Source organism: Saccopteryx leptura, chromosome 11 (genome assembly GCF_036850995.1).
Source record: "Saccopteryx leptura isolate mSacLep1 chromosome 11, mSacLep1_pri_phased_curated, whole genome shotgun sequence".
Taxonomy (NCBI): Eukaryota; Metazoa; Chordata; class Mammalia; order Chiroptera; family Emballonuridae; genus Saccopteryx; species Saccopteryx leptura.
Genome location: NC_089513.1, coordinates 812,958 through 833,813, shown reverse-complemented (window position 1 = coordinate 833,813; position 20,856 = coordinate 812,958). Strand labels below are relative to the sequence as shown.

The 20,856-nt window shown below is 56.6% G+C and overlaps 1 protein-coding gene across 4 annotated transcripts in view; it reads left to right on the top strand.

The window, feature by feature from the left end:
* NFATC1 (nuclear factor of activated T cells 1) overlaps positions 1-20,856 on the top strand; it is a 92,363-nt gene that overhangs the window by 11,162 nt on the left and 60,345 nt on the right. For all 4 annotated transcript variants that reach the window (XM_066352243.1, XM_066352241.1, XM_066352244.1 and 1 more), the window contains exons 2-3: positions 2,318-3,416; positions 15,298-15,457. In XM_066352243.1, the coding sequence (XP_066208340.1) occupies positions 2,318-3,416; positions 15,298-15,457 (1,259 nt within the window). The remainder of the gene's footprint in view (positions 1-2,317; positions 3,417-15,297; positions 15,458-20,856) is intronic.

The window sequence follows — 20,856 nt, the reverse complement described above, 5'->3', positions numbered from 1 at the left end:
AGGAAGGTGAGTCTTCAGACTCCCTTTGGAAGAAGCAGAGCAGCCTGCAGCCTCCAGCGAGAGGGCACGGGTTCTGTTCAGCAGCTGCAGCACCTCTGCTGCCCCTCCTCGCTGGGCGCCCCCCACACAAGAGCCCATCCTCCTGTCCACAGGGATGTGCAGCCTCGCTGTGTCCGCGGGCCCCGCCCTGCCAGGTGCCTCTGGACAGCATCCTGGCTCGGCCTCCTTGTGTCTAGCTCGGGGCCTTCTGCAGGGGTTTGTCATAGCCCAGGGCGTGGAGGGTAGCCTCTGGGTCCCGGCCTGGTGCCTACACACCTAGGAAGCAGTGATGCCCCCACGTGTCCTGAGATGACACAGCAGCCACCATCGCCGCAGCCCCCATGCCGCCCCCTCCCCCGAGGAGCTGGACCTCCACCAGGAAGTACCTTTCCAGGGTTGTTGACTTCCTGTTTGAAATCTACAAATGTCATAACCAAATTTTTAACATCAACTTTGGTGTTTGTGTTAAAAAGTGTCAGCAGATGAGGGTGTTGTTGTGTGGTGGGCTCCCAGTACACGGTGACATGGGCGTGGCCATCCCAGGACTGGCGGCAGGGAGGGCGTTGACATAGGGTCAGGCCCTGCCCTGTCCCTGCCCCTGCCCTAGGGACATGAGGCCTGGTCCTCTCCCCTTGTGACTGTCCCCAGCAACCTCTGATTTCCAGGGAGCACACTGGGGAAGTGGGACTTGGCAGTGTTAGGGACCGGAGGTCTTGGGGGGGGTGCGCCGTGAACAGGCAGCCGCAGGAGCTTGTCAGGTGCACGGCTGCCCGAGCACGAGGTGTCCCCTCCTACCCAGTGTCTAACTTTCTCAATTGCAGCTTTGTTTTCTCTTCCTGTCACGGCTCCGTGTCCCCCAGGGGCTCTCTGGAGCCTGGCAGGGACTCAGAGCAGGGCTGCTCTCTCTCCAGAAGGCCACCCGCTGGGACATGGGCTGCAGGGCTGTCAGGTCTCCTGGGGCTGCCTAGAGGGGCCGGGCCTGCCCTCCTGGGGACAGCAAGGAGTTAGCACCATCTGAGCAAGTGCTTGTCGATGGCAAGGATTATAAAAGCATGGGTTCCTGCGAGGGTGGGTGACGGCTACTTCTGGAAATAAGTAATGACGGAAGTGGGTCCCACCCGTTTGGGGTCTACTCCTATTTATGGTAGGAAGGACCAAGGTGTGTGGGCCAGCTCTTGGAGCTGGCAGGCTTTGGCATCCGTTCATTCCAGGTCTGACACAGTGCAGATGTTGGATGAGACGTCTTCAGCCGGTGCAGTGCAGCGAGAGCTGGGTCGAGTTTCCATGTGCCTGTTTCCATTGTTTAGCAACCTGGATATCAGCTCTGTGTGCACATAATGCAGAACTGAGACACTGTCACAGGTCCTTTCAAACTGGAAATCCAAAGTGTGGCTTTTCTGATAAAAATTGCTAATTACACCAGTAATGATTTTTTATAATATCTCGTTGAGGTTATAATTAGCTTATAATGATTCTTAAATCTAGCTCTGTGCCAATATCATCTGCACTTTTATTTATTTAGTTAGTTTTTTAAAAGAGGGATTTCTAGTTTCTGAACCACCAACAACACAGTGTGCCTGAGAGAAACCCCAGGGCTAGCTCCTGCTGGTCCTGAGGTGTTTCTTTGTAACTGGTGTTTGGGGCAGCTCAACAGTGACCAATGTATTCAAACCTATTTAAACATACAGGTCCCTGTATCTTAAACCCACCCGTCCATCCATCCATCCACCCACTCATCCATCTGTCCATCCATCCATCCATCCATCCATCCATCATTCATCCACCCACTCATCTGTCCATCTGTCCATCCATCAAGCAGACTGGCCCCTCTCATGTGCCAGGCAGTCCCAGCTCTGAAGACCGTGAATGATCACTGATGAGGCCGATGAAGATGCTTGGTCTCTGCTGGAGGAGACGAGGGCAGGGTGTGATGAGTGTTGGAGGGCAGGGAGCTGAGAAGAATTCTGAGAGACTAGTTGGGAGGCCACTGCTGGGCCACGAGCAGGAGAGAGCCGCCGCGCAGCTGCTGGTGCTGCTCTGGGGGCAAGGGCGCTGGACAGAGGGCAGCCAGGGAGGACTGCAGCGGGCTGTGCTGGAGTGGAGATGGGCCCAGGTGGGCGGGGCTGCTGCTCTGCACATGCACGGGGAGGCTGGGGGTGCAGGGGTTGCAGGAGGAGCGCCCACCCTGCACTTGGTGACAATACAGGGCTCGCTGTGGGTCTGCGTGTTTGGTGACTGGACCCTCACACCATCTTTTCCATATTGTTGTTCCCCACAGAGCACTATAGCTATGTGTCCTCCAACATCAGTCCCGGTCTGCCCCTGCCCCCGGCACACCCCTCGCTGCCAACTCCGTGCCACGACCTGCAGACGTCAGCCTCGGGCATCTCTGCCATGGCAGCAGCCAGCCACCCCTCGGCGTTCGGAGCGGCTGTGGATGGCGGGCCCTCGGGCTACTTCCTGTCCTCCAGCCACGTCAGGCCCAACGGAGCCCCAACCCTGGAGAGCCCCCGCATTGAAATCACGTCATACTTGGGCCTGCACCACAACAACAACCAGTTCTTCCACGACGTGGAAGTGGAAGACGTCCTCCCCAGCGCCAAGCGGCCCCCGTCCACGGCCACCCTGAACCTGCCCAACCTGGAGGCCTACCGGGACCCGTCCTGCCTGAGCCCCGCCAGCAGCCTGTCCTCACGCAGCTGCAACTCCGAGGCCTCGTCCTACGAGTCCAACTACTCGTACCCATATGCGTCCCCACAGACGTCCCCGTGGCAGTCTCCCTGCGTGTCCCCCAAGACCACGGACCCTGAGGAGGGCTTCCCGCGTGGCCTGGGGGCCTGCAGCCTGCTGGGCTCCCCTCGACACTCGCCGTCCACCTCCCCCCGCACCAGCGTCACTGAGGAGAGCTGGCTGGGGGCGCGCACCTCCAGGCCCTCATCCCCGAGCAACAAAAGGAAGTACGGCCTCAACGGCCGGCAGCTGTCCTGCTCCCCCCACCACTCCCCCACGCCGTCCCCGCACAGCTCTCCACGGGTCAGTGTCACGGACGACACCTGGCTGGGCAACACCACACAGTACACCAGCTCGGCCATTGTTGCCGCCATCAACGCCCTCAGCACCGACAGCAGCCTGGACCTGGGTGACGGCGTCCCCATTAAGGCCCGCAAGACGGCCCTGGACCACTCTCCCTCCGTGGCGCTCAAGGTGGAGCCCGCTGGCGAGGACCTGGGCACCACGCCACCCACGGCCGACTTCCCACTGGAAGAGTTCCCGCCCTTCCAGCACATCCGGAAGGGCGCCTTCTGCGACCAGTACCTGTCGGTGCCGCAGCACCCGTACCCGTGGGCCCGGCCCAGGTCCCCCACATCCTACACCAGGTGAGCGGGTAGCGAGGGCCTGAGGCCCGACCTCTGCACGCAGCACCGGGACTTTGCTGACAGTTTTTGGTGTCTCGTGTCTTTAGAAGTATCACCCCATCTCTGCCCTCCACATCACGCGGTTCTCTCCCTGGTGTCTCTGTGTCCAAATTCTCCTTGTTGTTAGGACACAGCTGCTGTGGGTGTCCCCAACCTCATGACCCATCTGCACTCACCTCTTCAAAGGCCCATCTGCAAGTAAGGGTCCACCCTGCGGTATCGGGTCAGGGTTCCAGCCCAGCAGGTCTGGGGACACAGAGTTGACAGACGTGTGCTTGGTGTTTGTTTTTTTGTGAGACCAAACAACCCCATCCTGTTTGTCTTCGCCTCCTACTCCCCATGTCCCGTCTCCATCTAATTGCTGTCAGAACCGAGGTGCATATGGGGCCTCGGCTCAGCTGCTCCCTGAGCGGCACCCGCTCCCCGCCGTGCCCGTGCTGTTCTGAGAACAACACCACCGCCTCCTCCCGGGAGACACCATCAGGTCCCCGCAGTCTGGTGACAGAGAGCTCAAGCGTGTTCTCAGCGCCACGTCTTGGGTTGTTGGTTTTTCTTCTCAGTGGTGTGTGGGGCCACTGGGGCTCCGCTGGGTCCGCTTCCTCCGCCCAGTGTTTTTATTTTTAACTGAACAGCTTTCCCAACAGGTGGGCCGCTAACGACCCCGGCAGACTGCTTTCTGCTGCAGGATTGTGACTGGGCATGAAAGCGTCTGCACATGCCCTGTGGGCAGCACCGTGCGGCACAGGGCTGTGGCTGCCTCTGCGGAGAGGCCCATGTGAACTGTGTTTGGTTTCGGGGATGTGAGTTCAGCTATTTGCTAGACAGGGCAGGGCCTGCAGTTTCCCGCAGGGCACCGACAGGGCGGGACCCCTGCTCAGCTCAGAGCCCTCCTTTCCCTCAGCTGGAGCCCAGGGGGACACTAAGTTCTGGTGCCGTGACCAGCGGCTCCCCTGCATCCTTTCCAGAGTGTGTGGCACAAAACCAGAGTGAGACTTCACAGTTTTTAAAACAGAGGTGTCGGAGTCAGTTACGATTCAGAGAGAAAGCAAAAGCGAGCGTTGGTTTTTCCTGACACGCATCAGCGAGTGTCCCCATCCATATTGCGACTTCCAGTTTCAATGCTGGCATGCTGCAGACACTGGTATTTCCAAAGGGATGCCAGAACAAACATGTTTCTCAGAACCTGGGATTAACTCCTAAGCATGCGGATTTACCCAATCCATTTCGGGGAGTTTTTTTAGAATTTAAGAACTGGCCAGGCCTGCTGCACTTGTAACTTTTATGTAAATGAGAATGAGAATATTTAGGAGCTGACTGCCTCAAGCCTGGAGTCAGACACATGTTACAGGGTGTGACCTGTGTTCTCCTAGACCACAGAGGTCACAGCCACTCATAATTGGGCTTACCCTTGACATCAAGAACGGAGTGACGTCATCAACAGGCGACTATGAACACAGGCAGGGAGATGACTGCAGCCAAAGGGATTTTTAAGGAGACCATGTGCATTCAATTGTGAGAGGCGGCTGTGACAAATACCAGACTGGGCCAGCAGGCTCCCATGCAGCTGATCTCCTGGTCTCCTGGGCATGGACACAGCCATCACCTAAGAGTCCTCTACCATCTCCTCCTGTGTCCATCTTTGGGTTCCAGCATGTGAGGTTTGGAGGGACTCCGTCCATCCCCCACCATTCTGGGGACAAGGGGAAGGCTGCCCTCTATTCGAGGCTCATGAGGTATTCCTGGCAAGTGGCCATCAGCCCAGCCAGGCCTGTGTGGCACTCGTAATCAGAAAGCAGGTGTCCCCTCCGTCTTTGCCACCTGACTGCTCTTCATCGCCCAGCCGCAGTGCTTAGGCGGCGTACACGCTGACGTTCTTGGAGTGAGCACAAAGTGCAAGGGAGGCATGGCCCACCTCACAAGGGCTGCAGGCTCACCTTTGCCCCATCAGCCCCGCTGCAGTGTGTCCTGGCCCTGCCGTGGGTTTCCATGTGGCCCTCAGCTGATGCCCACGCCATGGAAGCCTGTGGTAGAAAGTGGCCAGACTTCCTTCCTGGGAAAGTGCGGCCAGTGTAGGAACATCAGCAGGCCTCGCCACTGATGCCCAGTCTGCAGGGATGGTGACATCCGGGCGAAGAACTTGCTGCCACAGACCCACTCTGGCCGGCGCTCGGGGCCTCTGCACCATTGCCTGCCATCCCCCAGGGTCAGAAGCATCAGTGACAAGTGTGTCTGTCCAAGGAGTTGGCACTGCAACATCGTTTCCCTGAGGGGTCCTGCCTGGTGATTAGGATTCACCCATTGGTGCAGGGTACCTGCCGGCCCTCAGTCAGGGCGATGCCAGCTTCCTGCTGCCATTGAAGAGACTGTGGAACTGACAGCCTCTGATGGACGTTTGTATCTCTGGAGTTTGGACTGAAGTTAAACAGAATGACGCTTCTGTTCTTAAGGTTTGGGAAATGCACAGAAATCGTGGGTGACTGGCAAGCCCCTTGTTGTCCCCTAACTCAGTGGTCCCCAACCCCCGGGCCATGGACCCGTACTGGTCCGTGGGCCATTTTGTACCGGTCTGCAGAGAAAGAATAAATAACTTACATTATTTCCATTTTATTTATATTTAAGTCTGAACGATGTTTTATTTTTAAAAAATGACCAGATTCCCTCTGTTACATCAGTCTAAGACTCACTCTTGACGCTTGTCTCGTAAGTTCGACAATTATATTTAAAAACAGCACAGTTTTTATGCCAGTCACATAATTTTATTTTGTGCATTTATCCGTCCCACCCTAAAGGCCAGTCCATGAAAATATTTTCTGACATTAAACCAGTCCGTGGCCCAAAAAAGGTTGGGGACCACTGTCCTAACTAGTCAGAATTCCAGGGTCAGGTCAGGCCATGAGCCTCTTCAGATGGGGCGGGGGTCTGTTCTTCCCACCCCACTTCTCTCTGTGTGATGGTGCTGAGGCTGATGGCAGCATCCCAGACCCACCCTGCGGCGGGGCTGCCTGTGGGTGCGCGAGGCCCCAGGGGTCAAGGCACAGGGAGTGCCCAGTGCCTGCATCGGATCATTTCCAGGCTGCAGTTTGCTGACAGTGCCTTTAGCAGGCTTCACGTGAGCCCACAGGAGCTGAAGTTTATAGGACTGCTCGCTCATTAGCTCATTGGAGGGACAGACTGGACGAGCGTCCGTCACGGGCTCCATGCGCCGTCAGTGCCCAGGGCCATCACCGTGGGAGGAGCGTCAGGGTCCCGGAAAGTTCCAGCTTTGGGTTTTTCACATCTTGGTCTGTCTGAGCCTGGATCACCTCCGGGTTTGCCTGGAGAAAGGCAACGCAGCATGAGGATCGTGCACGCAACCGGTTTGGGAAGGCGGAGGTGGGGGGGCACGCTGTGAGTCCATGATGTCAGCAGTACTCTGGTCACAGTGAATCCTCATACGTGCAGCTCGGTTTTTTGGTTTGAATGCTTATGAAGAAGTAGGTTTTCTTTCTTCTTTAAATTTTTATTTACTTATTGACATTTAGAGAGAGAGAGCAAAGGGAGGAGAGAGACAGAGAGGGCTCTGTTGCTGCACTTACCTGTGAATTCGTTGGTTGATTCTTGCTTATGTCCTGACTGGGGATCGAACCCACAACCTCGGTGCATCAGGACAATGCTCTAACCAACTGAACTCCTGGGCCAGGGCTGAAGTAGATTTCCTGAGTGGTGACGGCTCACTTCCCCTGCATGGCCGTCCCCATGGTGTGCGTGCAGGATGCGGGCCCTCGGCTCTCTTTCTGATGGGGTTCTGTGTGTGTCTGTTTTTAGAAGGAGGAGGAACTGCAGTACGTCTGTGTCCTGGATGGGATAAAATAGCTTGAATTTTTGTGGTTTTACACTCAGGTTTTTGAGTAGAGCTGTTGAGACCTAAAATGTTGCCTAATTTCGTAGAATCATCCGCATGCCAGACGAGTTACAGCCATGAGACCGACCAGCGCCTGGCCTTCCCCACTGAGTACGTGCCACAGGTGGCAGCTGCTCTCTGGTCTCCTCTCCCCAGGCCTGGGCATCTTCACGTGTCCGGTCTTGACATTTCCCAAACCGCTCAGAGCTCGGCCGGGAGGCTGTGAGCACAGACAAAGCCGAGTGGTTCTGCTCCACCTTTCCCTTGGAGCAGAGTGGTGGGATGGGCCCTTCATCGTGGAGTCTGCAGCAAGCCCTGCGGAGGGCGTGGGCTGGCGACCTTGGGAAACCCTAGAGCCCTTCCTGGCAGATGAAAATTTAATTGGGAGGCAGCGGTGGTCACTTAACACAGTGGCTCTTCTATGCAGTTAATGGGACTTACCAGCCAGTGTGTAGGTGCCTGAGCCGCAGTGTTTATAAATCACGATGGGCTTTGCCTTTTCCCAATGTGTCCACACCCTGTCTGGAAGCTGGGCGGAGACAGAGTCACGTCGGTTTTCAGTAAAGGAAGCGGAGATTTCCCATTGCATCCAGGCTGCTCTGTGCCGTGAGGCCACCTGTATGCGGGGTGTGGCGCAAGCCCACGTCCTCAGTGAGGAGACATGGAGAAAGGGACAGGCCCACCCTCGAGGGTGCAGGTGTCAGGGGGTGTCCCTGAGCCCTGAGGCCATCTGTAGACTTGACTCTGCAGACACCAGCCACTGGCCAGGTGAGCAGCAGGCTCTGGTCTGTGGGGGGACAGTTGTCACTGGGGACACAGGTCCCACACTCAGAGGCAGAGGCTATGTCAACAGTCCAGGGTTTCGTGCGTGGTAGCTCCTTGGTTGGCCAGGCCTCGATGCTACAAGGCTTGTGGGTATAGGCAGTGTGGTCCTTTGGTGCACAAGGTGCTGTAGCTCTAACTGCTCCTTCTAAAAAGATGGCTTAGCTCAGGCCCCGGTGGATGGACACATGGTCTGGTCACACCCTGGGGTCCTGACCTGCATGGATGTGCCTGATTTTCCCCAAGAGTCACTTTCCGCAGGTGACCGCTGCACCTGTGTGGCAGACACCCTCTGCCAATGCCTGTTTCCCCTGAGCCCAGGCTCTGCAAGCTGTGAGGGACGAGCACCATGGCTGAGAGCCTCTCTTGTCCCTCCAGGGTGGGGAGCTCACTGCTGTGGGACGTGGTGCGAGGGGACAAGGGGACACGGAGGCTCGTGCACATTTCTAGACACAAGGAAAAGGAGCAAGAAACCATCAGTCTCCAGCTCCCCATGCTAGACGGGCAGGATGTGGTCCTTGAGGACTCTGGGCGTGGAGGCTGGGCCAGAGCCCCGGTCCCGGCTCCTCGCTGGCTCTCCTCGGGACGCGGCGAGCCCCACGGTGGCGCAGTGGTCTGAGAACAGCCGCCTTTGTGACACCCTGAACCACGGAGGTTTGCTCTCAACTTCGCGTCTGACAAGAAATGTCACGACTCCATGAATATCTGGCTTGCTCTGTGGGCCTCGTATTGGAACTGCATAGACACGGCGTGAACCTGAGGAGCCCCCTGGTGCCTGTCCTCACGTCATCCTAGGGGCTGACAGCTCATCAGCTGGTGTATCCGTTTGTGCTTGTAAAAGTAATTGGCGGTAGGTATGGTCTCATCCTGCACGTCACTGCACAGTGATGTGTCATTGACAGCAGGCTCTGCCAGCGACTGAGAAGCCACCAGGCCTCACGTGGTGGGAACCTGCCCCCTGGGGCAGGTCATACAGAAGCACTAGGCCCACCGGGAGCCCCACACCCATGGGATCCTCACCCTGTGAGCGTGTCCGCCCTCCCTCCCTCCAGTGGACACAGGACTGGACAGGCCCTCTCTGCACATATACTACAAGCAAGAGAAGGCAGCATCCTCCATGTCTGGGGACAGCAGGGGACACAAGCAAGGACGAGCCAGCATAGGTCTGAGCTCTGCAGGTCCGGGCCAAGGGAGCCCACAGGTGAGCAGTTAGTCCCCCCAGATTCTGTCTCTGGGAGCCCCTCTCCGTGGGGAACATCCAAGGTTATTAGTTGTGTCTTCTTTCAGGGGGAAGAGCCCCACCCACTGGTCAGAGGGGCCACTGAGCCAGGTGGTCCCAGGTGCAACTGCCCACGGGCACCTTTAGGGGCACGGAGACCCTGCTTCCCAAGAACTGTGCTGACAACCTTTTTTAAAATTAAAGGAAAAAACAAACCAAAACGAACAGGAGGCCCCTGTCTGCTCCCAAAGAACATGGTAAAGGCAGCACCATCTTCCTCAAGCCCCGTTCTCTAGCGGGTCTGAGTCCCCAAGTTCAGAGTCAGTGGCTTCAGCTGTTTTAGCAAAATCTGTGTCATAAAAGGGTGTTCTGGTTTTCTGTTAGTGACAAGGACCTAGGGACTTGAACGCTGAGGGAACTCAGAATGGAAAGGACTTGACACACACCGTCGAACCCGCCTCAGCTCAGGCTTCTACTCCACGAGGAAGAGCTCTTACCCACAGTGGTGATTCTGAGATTTCTGAACCAAGAGCAGCAGATGGGGGCGACAGACGTGAAAGTCAGTGTCAGGTGACAGTGGATAAGCCTCTCTAGACTAGAGCTGGGGAAGGGCCTCTGACCCACGGGGGCAGCTAGTCTTCAGAGTGGGCACCTGCAGCTCAGATGGGCGAGGACGAAAGGCTGAGTCTTGAGAAGGTTCATTATTTGGGGTTATACAAGGACTATTCCTCACCACAGAATGCTATTAGATGTGTGCACATAGAAATAAAATGGGGTCACTGAAGCCCCCTGACCCGTGGTAGCACGGGCAGCTCGGTGCGTGTGGCCCTCCCCACTGGGCTGTCCATGCTAGATGACGAAACACTGAGCACATGGGAGTCACAGGCTCAGCACAGGTCCCCTGACGTCACAGCACGACCCAGACTCCACATGGCCTTTTGTCTCAATGTTCAGTGTGTCCTTCCTGGGTGGGGACTGTTTTTAAAATAATGGTCCATTAGCTGCCACGTTAGATGCTAACAAGCAACTCCGCACGACTGCTTGGTGTCATTGAGCAAGCCTGTGTCTCCTGCCCCCCTGCCCTCTGCACAGCATGGACGCGCATGGTTCTGTCATGCTCTGCTCCTGTGTCCAGCTACAGTGAGACCCCGCAGTCGCCTCCATGCATTACCTGGCTTTCTTATCTGTCCCCAGTTCCCTGCGTTTTTCCCAAATTGGTGCTGAATCAGGATGACTTCAGGGATTGTGGCTTCCAGGTTGGGCAGCACAGTGAGCACCCGTCTCTTTCTGTGGTCACTGTCAGAATGGCTGAAGATGGTTTCCAGGCTGAAAGTGAAAGGCTTGGTTTGAAGGTCTGGCCTGAACCCACTCTGCCCGCCGTCGTCCTGGGATCTCGTGGGGTGGGGGTGGAGGTCACTGCAGCCCAGGGAGCCTGGGAGGAAGTGGGATGGCGTGAACCTGAGGCGGCGGTGTCAGCAGTGAATTGTCACCAGGTCACCCAGGTTTTGAAATCCGGGTGAACCTGCAGGTCTCAGTATTTCTTCCTGTGAGTGACGATGCATCTGAGTGGCCAGAGTCCCCTGTGCTGATGGAAATGCATAGGCGTCACAAGGAACAGCGACGCTGAGCTGTGTCTGCAGAGATCGGGGAGGTCGGCGTTTGGTCTGAACAGAGAAGGGTTGGTGAACAAAAGGCCTCGCAGCTGAGTAGACCAGGAGCCTTTCCCTGCAGGTCCACATAGCCAGCTTCTCAGATACTCCAGGGGTGCGGCCAGGCAGCTGGGCCAAAATATGGCCCCTGGTAGCAGAGACAGATGCAGGGAAACCCTGAGTCCTTCTCTGGTTTGGGGTCACACGGTATGGGTGGTCTTGTCGCTGTGAACAGTGTTTAAAAAAAAACAAAAAAAACCTTCACACTTTTCTGCGTGAAGGAAACAAAAGCTCAATTAAAAAATGAAAGGCTTTCTCATGGGAAACGGGGGTCACAGCCGCCCTGAAAACAGGGTGATTCAGACTGGGAGTGCCGGCACCTTGTTCCACACGGGGCTCACCCACGCATGGCAGACACAGGAGCATGCAACTCTTCCCTGGGGGTGTCCCAGGAGGCATCCCCGCAAGGAGGGCAGGGCCACCCGCATCCCTGGCAGCCAAGACGACCTGAGACATGCTGCCGGTGAGCAGAGCCCATCAGCGCATACTCCCAGGAGCTGATGCTAATATTAGCAGAACACTCTGGGTTCTCATGGACCCGGCCAGCGACAGCATTTAGAAACTTTGTTCTTCAGGAATTCCAGATTCCCAGAAAGTGGCAGAGAGAGCTGTGTTCCCTTCAGCCAGAGTCTTTAATGGTGACACCATCAGCACCTGAGCCTCCCTGGGCGTCCTCGCCTGTGTGGTGCTGAGGCGGAGACACAGGGACAGAAGACGGGCCATGTTGAGGAGTTAGTGTCCCGTTTGACAAGGGAAAACTCAGGCGAAGCGCATGCTGGCTGGAAGCTGCCAGACACTGGTCTGAGACAGGCTCTCTCTAGAACAGCAGCCGCGTTGGCTTTGCAGGGTCGGCCTTTGTGGCCGCAGACCTCCCTATAGACCCTACGCCAGGCGGGCCAGGTGGCCAGCTGTTGCCTTTGGGGAAGAATGTGTTCAAGGCTTTTCAAGTTAAGACGGCATCACTGGCCCTGCACCTGAGACTGTCCCTGATCGTGTCCTCCGCGTGTTGACTCGTGTTGTGTTTTATAAATCAGCCTCTCACATGACACAACGCCACATCCCACTGTGTATGAAATGAGTAGGTTTTACTTTACAAATGACCATAACAGGCACAGGGAGTTGTGGACACTGTTTGCCATGGTTGACTTATAAAGGACAGTGACCATCACTACTGCAGAGGGGCCTTTGCAGACCCCAGGGGTCGGGCTGTCTGTTGGAGTGGGCCAGACCTGGGGGCTGTGCTGCCGGGAGTGAGATGCAGGTAAGAAGTCAGGATGCGCAGTCTGAGATTCCCATCAGGGTGCCTGGTGTCAACGGATTTACTTACAGTTGTTCACGTGCGATGGTGGTTTGCATGACATGTCACCAAGGCCTCTTGGTGCACGGTGTCGGTCAAGTTGGTGGCACTCCTGGCTCTGGTGGGGTGTCTGCAGCACAAGCCTGACCTGTCCCTGGGCGGCAAGCACCTGGGGGCATCTGGAGGTGCTTCCCCAGCGCCGGAGGCTGTGTCTCTGCCCAAGGGCATGGCCAGGAAGGCCGCCAGGCTCTCTCCTGCACACTCAGGCCTCTGGTCATGATCACAGCAGGGAGTTGGGAACAGCCAGGTAGAGCGATATGTTCTACGAGTGACTGGCATGGCCACTGCAAGGCTGAGATCACACCACTCCTGGCCACAGGCTGAAACGCTCAAAACATGGTCTTTAAGTATTTTCAAAACCAGCATATTAGTTTATATGTTTTATTTTGTTGAGCTATGTCCCTTTTTGTATAAAAATACTTAGAGAAACACACCAAGTTGTGCGATTTGAGACGCACGTGGGAGTGTAGCTGCCACAGCTTTTGTCAGTCAGGTCAGCGCGTCTCACATACGAACTTCGCCACCTACTGTTGTCCCGGTTGCATCAAGTGCGACCTTAAAAATCGAGTGCAGCTGTAGGTGACTGAAGCATGAGACAGCCCATCGTACATTCAGCCTGCAAAGCACAGGGCCGAGGCCCACGCTCCCGACGAGCAGGGTGCTGTGGGGGGCTGTGAGGCGGGACGGGGGTGGCCGCCAGGGTGGGGGGGCACATGGCACCAGGCTTGGGTCTTTTCTCTGACTCAGACGCAGCCTCGCACTTTCTGAGGAGCTGCCAGACCCACAGAGAGGTTTTCCAAAGAGAAACAATCATTTGAAGCATCTGCGTTACAGCATTTCCTCTGTGAGCTGCTCTAACGTGGCTTGGGCGCTCCGCCGGTCACGCTGCCCGCCGTTCATGAGCAAATTACTGCACAACTTCCTCTGGGACGTTCAGGGGCAGCATTGCCCCGAACCCAAGTGTGAGGAGCGAAACTTTCTCCTCTGCCCCTCCAGCCCCGCCACTGTCTCTCACACTCGTTTTTTTTTTTAACTTTCTGGGAGTCAGATAACTTTTGATTTCTTTCTTCTATTTATAGTGAGAGCCTCGTTAGATAGGTCAGTTCTGTATGACAACACGACGCAAAAGGGCACGTGGATATTCTAACAGAGCGGCTGGCTTGGGGTTTCCGTGGCACCAACTGCCCGGTGTCTGTGTGGGAGCGGGGGTGGGAGGATCACTAAAGATTTGTGACTCATCCGGGACCTGAGGACACCAGGGCCCAGCCCACCACCTCCTTTCCCAGGCCTCTCAGAGCCATGTGTCCTCCATGTCCCTAGTGCTGAGCCCTGTGTACAGTGACGACTCCTCACTACTAGCCACAGTGCTGAGGGCAGCATGGGTGACATGGAGGAGTCGTCAGAAAATGCCTGTCGGCCGCAGCCCACCGAGTCGCAGGTCAGCACAGCCCCTTCCCCATCAGGAGAGCTTTAGTGTCATTCAGAGGTGGTCCTGCGTTGGATGGTGGCGCCGTGCCGGCCCATGCCAGAGGTATGTGTTTATCCCCTTCTGTTGGTCCAGTTGCCCGGGGTGCTGCTGAGTGAGAGGCCGGGCCCGGCATCAGTTAGAGTGGACTTGGCGTGGACAGTGGCAGGCGCACAGACCTGGGCCCTGAGCCTGTCACCCTCTGCCACCCTCCCCACGGCAGAGACCAGTGTGTGGGTTGGCAGTGGCCAACTTTTAAGTGAAGCCACCAGGTAGAGTGCAATGAAGGTCCTGCCTCTGGGAGGTCTCCCCACCTGGGACTGTTTCCAGGCGGAACTGTGTGTTTGGAGCAGAGCAGAGTGGGTGCTGGGCTGAAGGACCATTCCCAGAGTCTCCTCCAGTGTGGAAGCTTCCTGAGAGGCTCGCCTCTGGCCTCACGTCGATGTCTGTCTGTCGTATTTGCGGAGATTCGCTGGGGCCTGAGGTTTCTGGCTGCTTTTACATGCAGACTGAGGACACAGCTCCTCTTGTGCTCAGATGTCTCGGATTTGCCAGGTGAGGAACAGGCAGGCACTGGGCTGGGTGTGGCTGCAGGCCCAATGGGAGGTATGCCAGCCAGAGGTCAGGCGTGGACAGACGCAGCTGTTTACGGTCAGGACCCTGAAGCACATTGTGTAGGTAGAGCAGGACTCCTGGAGTCACACAGACCTGGTGTGAAGTGGCAAATGGCCTCCCCTTGCAAAGACTCAGTTTCCTCCTCTGGGGAATGGGGACTCTGTGCCGTGGGCTCTGAGGACCTCATCACCCTCTCCCCTCCCTTCGCTGGTACCAAAACTTATAGTGTCACCTCTGAGTAACATAAAGTAACAGACAAGGTCACAGCCGACCTCGTGGGCCCCACGGTGATTTCCTTCCTCCTGCAGCTGGGGCTCCCCTGTCCCTACACGACTGTGGGATTTGGGGGCCAGGCCAGGGTGGCCGCAAACCGCCATGTCATGGGGTACCCACACACCCAGACAGCGAGGCTGCTGGGTTCAGACGGGAGAGGGGCGCAAGGCTGAGACCAGGCGGGTCCCTCCGTGACTGGAGCAAGATTTCTGATGACCTTTATCAGGGAGGTTTGGTCATTCGGCCAGGCCTGCCATGAAGGAGGCGAGTCTTGTGAGGTCCTTGGTGAGAATGGGTCCACCTTTTATACAGGAGCCTCCTCGTGAAAGCCTGCTGGCCTGGCTGCGGGCCACCGTTCAGTCAGTGGGTTGTTAGGACAGTGACCTCACTGATAGCAAGTTTAACCGTAAGATGGACAAGGAAGGCTGATCGCGCCACAGAGCAAGGGGGTGGGTACCACGTGCTCATGGCCCTAACGCTGTGCTGTTGTCTTGTCTTCCAGCCCATCTCTGCCCGCTCTCGACTGGCAGCTGCCATCACACTCGGGGCCCTACGAGCTGAGGATCGAGGTGCAGCCCAAGTCCCACCACAGAGCCCACTACGAGACGGAGGGCAGCCGGGGGGCTGTGAAGGCATCAGCGGGGGGGCACCCCAGCGTGCAGGTACTGCGTGCTCCCCGGGGCTTCTGGTCCATGGGCCACTCTGTGGCGACCACTAACAGCTCTTCTTTTTCTCTAAAAATAACCAGCCCAGCTGAATGCTTCCCTGTGTAGCTCGGGCCTGGCCTTCTCCCTTGCGTTCAGGGCTGGGAGGGGACACGTGGAACTCATACTTCTGCAGCGAGTTGGGTCAGCTGTGGCCACTGGACCTGAGTCTTATGTTAAATGGGAGCTTCCTTTTGTAAAACTCGTCTGAGGGAAAGAGACAGTGTCCAGATGCTGGCCCTGGTGTCAGTCCTGCAGCTAGGCCGTGGTTGGCAGGACTGAACAGGTGATGCTGCCAACAAGCGTCGATTCAAGAGGGTGGCCGACCAGCATAGCTTGTAGTTTGCAAGTGATGGGTCATTGAGTAACCAGAAAATTGTCTTGCCGTTCTTTGTCTAGATGGACGTGGTCCATCCAACCCCATGTCCCCCTGAGCAGTTGCTTTGACTCAGAAAAGGTGGGAGGGAGGGAAAAGCAGAAGCCATGGAGAGAGAGCCAGCCGAGGAGACACCCTGGGCCACCACCTCCCCGGCCAGCCAGCGGGCTGGGGCACTTCTGTGCCTCATCGTGGCTGTGACCTTGCATCCTACAGTAGAAACTTATTAAAATAAATATAACCTTGAAATAAAAGTTTTCATTTTGAGGGCCTCTTCTATAACAAATCTGCAGGGAGAATGGTTATCAGACCCAGAGGAGACAATGCGCCCCCCTGGCACATGGCTTTTCTCTGAAAGCTTCTGCTGAGGAAGTTGGAGGAAAACTCGGCCACCAACAGCCTTGCCTTCGACTTCCGTCCGGCTGCCTCGTGCCACATGCACAACCGCCAAGCCTGCCGCACATGCGGACGCCACACGCATGCACCCCACACATAGATAGTGTCCCCATGTGGACGCCCACTTGGGAGAGACAGATGAGCACAGTGTCAAATGACGTATTCAAGAATTGACTCCAAGGGCACCCCAGGGATGGCCGACACTGCAAGCTGGGGCCACGAGGTGTCTGAGGGGTTCTGAGCGCCCAGCAGACTGCTGGCGGGCATCAGTGTTGCCCTTGGTCACATGTCACCTGGTAACTGCAGGTCCCCCTGGCCCCTGATGGTGAATCATTGGACAGTCATGCTGGGGGTGGGTTGGCCTCTCCCCAAAGCTCCAGGCTGTGTGATGACAAGAATGTTCCGCCAGTCTGTCCCCACCTCACCAGGCGCCTGGCTCTCGGGGGGGGGGGGGGGGTGCAGAGGGCGCCATGTTCCTGTTCATTCCACTGAGGTGGATAGAAAGCTGGGCATGGGAGACAATGGCAGTGGGCAGCGTGACAGCACTCTCAAGAGGGCACTGGGTGGGCAGAGCTCAGCCTGCCCGGGGGTGCTGAGTGGCTTTCATGGCTGTTCACTTGGCACTAGTTAATACCTACCTGGTGAGCTGCTTGGCTTGGCATGCGGAGGCCAAAGACATTTTAAGTCACTGCCTTCCTGGGGGAGGAGAAGGTCAGAGGACGCCTGCGTCCAGCTGAGCTCCGTGGCCACAGGCGTTAAACTCCCTGTCTGGCTGCAGCTTTCATGGATGAAAGCATGTTGTACACGGACGCCGCGCTACCGCCGTGAGAAAACAGGCAAAGCCACAAGAACGGAGCGGCAGTGACCTTGGGCGGGGCCCCACTGCCCTTGGGGGACGGCGGCGAGGACGCCGGGCCCGGGGAGAGAGGCAGGCTCCCACCGAGACACACGTGCGGGGCCTGTGGTGGCCGTCCCGCCGCGCTGACACGTGGCTGACAACTGTCCCAGGCCTGGCGTGTGTGAGCTCCCTCAGGGGTCCTGGCCCTCGGGGGTCACCGTCGGTGTAGACAGCACGGAGCACTGACAGCTTTTAGAGGAATGATGGAATGAAACAGTATTTAAACTATCTTAAAACTGTTTTCTCAGAGATTATTTCAAATTAAATGACGGCGAAGTGGGAAAGGCCGGTTCTGTGGGGGCTTGAGGAGCCAGCTGGGGACGTCGCTGGTCTCTGACCCAGGGATCGAAGGAGTTAGCTCTGTTTACCATGTCACCAAAATAACTTTCCTGATAGCATCTAGCCCAGCGCACGGGAGGCCGGCGTGTGAATAATTAATCAATTACAGAAACACGAAGCATAGCAGAGGCTTTGTCCTTTCCTGAACAGCATTTTAGGTTTGCGGTTTGTGTTGTGGTCAGTTATGAGTGACCAGTGCAACCCCTAGATGTGGAGCTGAGGGCCAGGTGACTGTCTGCTGGTCTTGGGGAACACCCTGGCCTGAGGGGCCGTCCCAGCCTCAGGCTTAGGCTCAGCAAGGGCAGCTGGTGCCCAGCAAGGCCCCAAGGGCCATCATCTAATTAGGGCACTTGGCTTCCAGGCCTGACGCTGCCCCCATGAACCGTGATGGACATTTTTCCATCATGTAGGACGTTTGAGAGCTGGAACCACAGGATGAACATGGCAGGAAAAACGTGTTTTTCATCAGATGGTTCGTGTCAGCACGCAGAGTCAGGCTGCTGTCATTGTCATTGTGTGAGCGGCCCTCCCCGGGCACGGGGGGGCAGAGTGCTCAGGACTGGGAGACGCAGGCCCCAAAGGGGCTCAGTGCTGGGCACAGTGACGCCCTGTTACCCACTGTCCAGGATGTGTTTTATTTTACCCAAAGCTCCATTCCGCTCTTTATTTCATTGGTCATAAGTAGGCGTCTCCTACATTGGAGATGGTTATTAACTGGAAAGCCAGGGTTTTCATGAAAGCCAGGGAAATAGATATTACTGGAGAAAATTACTATTTGTTAGCAAACTCTAGGCCCACCTGGGAGCCAGGGACCTAGTACCCAGGGACAGGCACTGTCTGCTCAGGGTCCTGCTCCAGAGCCGAAGGCCGTGCAGGGGGGTTAAAGTGCCCCCCCACGCCCACCTGCATGGGGCATGGGTTAGTGTTTCATGGTTGGCCTTGGCCACTGGGCATCTGCCCCTCCTCTTTCACAATGTCCAGGCAGATGGCTAGCTCCTCCCGCAGCCCCTGTGCCCAGGAGCCTGAGGACTGCACCTTGTGTGGGGCGTGCACTGCTGCCTTCATGCTTTTATGAGGACTCGGCATCTTCTCTCCTCCTTCCAGCCAGGCCGGAGCGGCCGTGAGTGTCAGGAGGAAGGCAATAAGGACAACAGGCAATCAGGGCGGTGGCCGGTGGGCATTACCATCCTCCAGCACCCGGTCCTCATCTTCACTGCTGTGTTTAATGGCTTCTGTGTTTGAGCGAGAGGCTCTGGGTGGGAGGGACGTCACCTGCTGGGTTGCTGTTTCGTGACTGTTCCCAGAGTGACTGTGGGGGCTAGGGTGCCTGTCGGCCTGCACCTGGGTTGGGTGGGCGGTGTCCCATGGCTGGCCTCGGCCTTACCGCGCCGCCAGGCACATTGGACCTTTGTCCAGTGCAGCCTGCTGCTCTGCGTCCACACAGGTGAGACACCGTTGTCCCTTGCCCAGTGCGTGGTGGCCGTCCCTTCAGCAGCACCTGGTGCCAGGAGGGAGCAGTTGACAGCAGGCTAGTCCTCTCCTGTGGGCACCCATGTGCCAGCAGGGAGCCCCTGGGAGTTCTCCGGGGCCCAGCGCCGACGTCAGCCTTTGTGCCTGGCCCTGCCCTGACTGTCCTCAGGGTCACAGATGGCTGACACCAGGCCAGGCCTGGCTCACCTCCACCCACCTCCATGCCTCCAGGGTGGCCTGCCTGCCTCTCCATCTGCTACAGGTAATTTCCAGTTAAATGTCTCCGTCATGCCCTGTGAGGGCGCCAGGGTCGTCCTGAAGAGGGGCAGGCTCAGGAGCCTCAGCTGCTGCGCTGAGGTGAAGTGAGATGACCACACAGACTTTGCCTTCATGGTCCCTCGGGCTTTGTGGCCGTCAGTGTCATGAGCCGGGAGTCTGTGGCTCCACACACTTATGCTCACACTCACACACACAGACTGCCTGTGCTGCACTCCGCAGGTGCCTGGGCGTGCGTGGGCATTCTCACACGGCTCGGGGGCTTTTCCTGGAACCTCCATTTTGTTGCCACGTTTTTTTTTTTCTCATTTCTGCTTTCCACTTTCCTTAGGGGCTTAGACATTGGTCTGCAGGACTTTGTGTCACCTTGTGCTCTGACACAACAGGGCCTTTGTCAGTGGGCAGCAGGCTCCTCCCGACACACACACGGCCCCGGGTGGGCAAGGGCACTTTCGAGCAGCAATCGTGACTTTCCTCTTCATCACCTGGTAGAGAACGTGGCAGGGAGTAGAGCTCACCCTGGAGCAAGAGCCCCTCTGGGCCTTGCTCACCGGGGACCTGGCATCCTCTAGCCACCACCTTCACCGGCAGGCCCGGTCTTGTGCATGCTCAGGGTGAGGACCTGGGGCTGAAAGTGTGATTTATGCTACGATGCCCGTGCATCCCGGTGGCCTCCGAGCTCCTCCGGTAGCAAAGACATGGGAAACAGGTGAAACCGCATTCTGAACTGGAGTTTTCCTCCCTGCAGTCCCTTTGGGCATTGGGTCAAGGCCTCGATTTTACGTCTGGATCAAATGCCTCATTTCCCTTTGAACAGACGGCATGTGCAGGTTTCTTTGTCTAGTGTCTGTGTAAACCAACTCAGAACAGCTAGTTGAAAAGCAGCTAATTCCCCTCGATTAACTGGTTCTTTGTTTACACAATTCTGCTTTCCCTGGTGTGTGCACGCACGTGTGGGTGTGCGTACCTGTGTGTGTGCATATGTATGCATGTGTGGGTGCCAGTGTGTGTGGGCGTGTGTGTGCACGTGTGGGAGGGTGTATGTCTGCACGTGTGTATGTGTGTGCAAGTGCTGTTGAATTTCAGCATTGGTGAACGTGGCCTCAATCACTCCCTTTGCCTGTCATCTCCTGTAAGTGCTGACCAAGCACACGAGCTAAAAACAAACATTTTTGTGTGTGGCTCTTACACCTAGAAATGGAATAATGCATTTTGTTTAGCAAAGAGAGGTCATTGTTGTGACAGGTAATTTTATAAATGCGACCTTGACATTTCTGTAATGTGCCCAGGGCAGAAACTGCGCTGTGCAGTGCGGGAAGTGTTTAAGTTACTTTTCCTAAAATGAACTTCATGTTTTAAATAATAGATGTTTACTTCCCAGGTTAAACCGTATATATTCCCGTTTTCACTGAAATGGCATGTTTTTAGAAGGTTGGAGTCATATAGTCATATAACCACAATCCGTTGTGCTCCACACACCATCTGATTGTCTTCACAGTGGGCTTCTGGGAGGAGGAGGTTAAAGTGTCGTTTTCAGAGTGTCTGACCCCTGCCCAGCCCACGTGTTGGGCAGCGGTGCTGCCTGCTGACTCCAGCGGACTT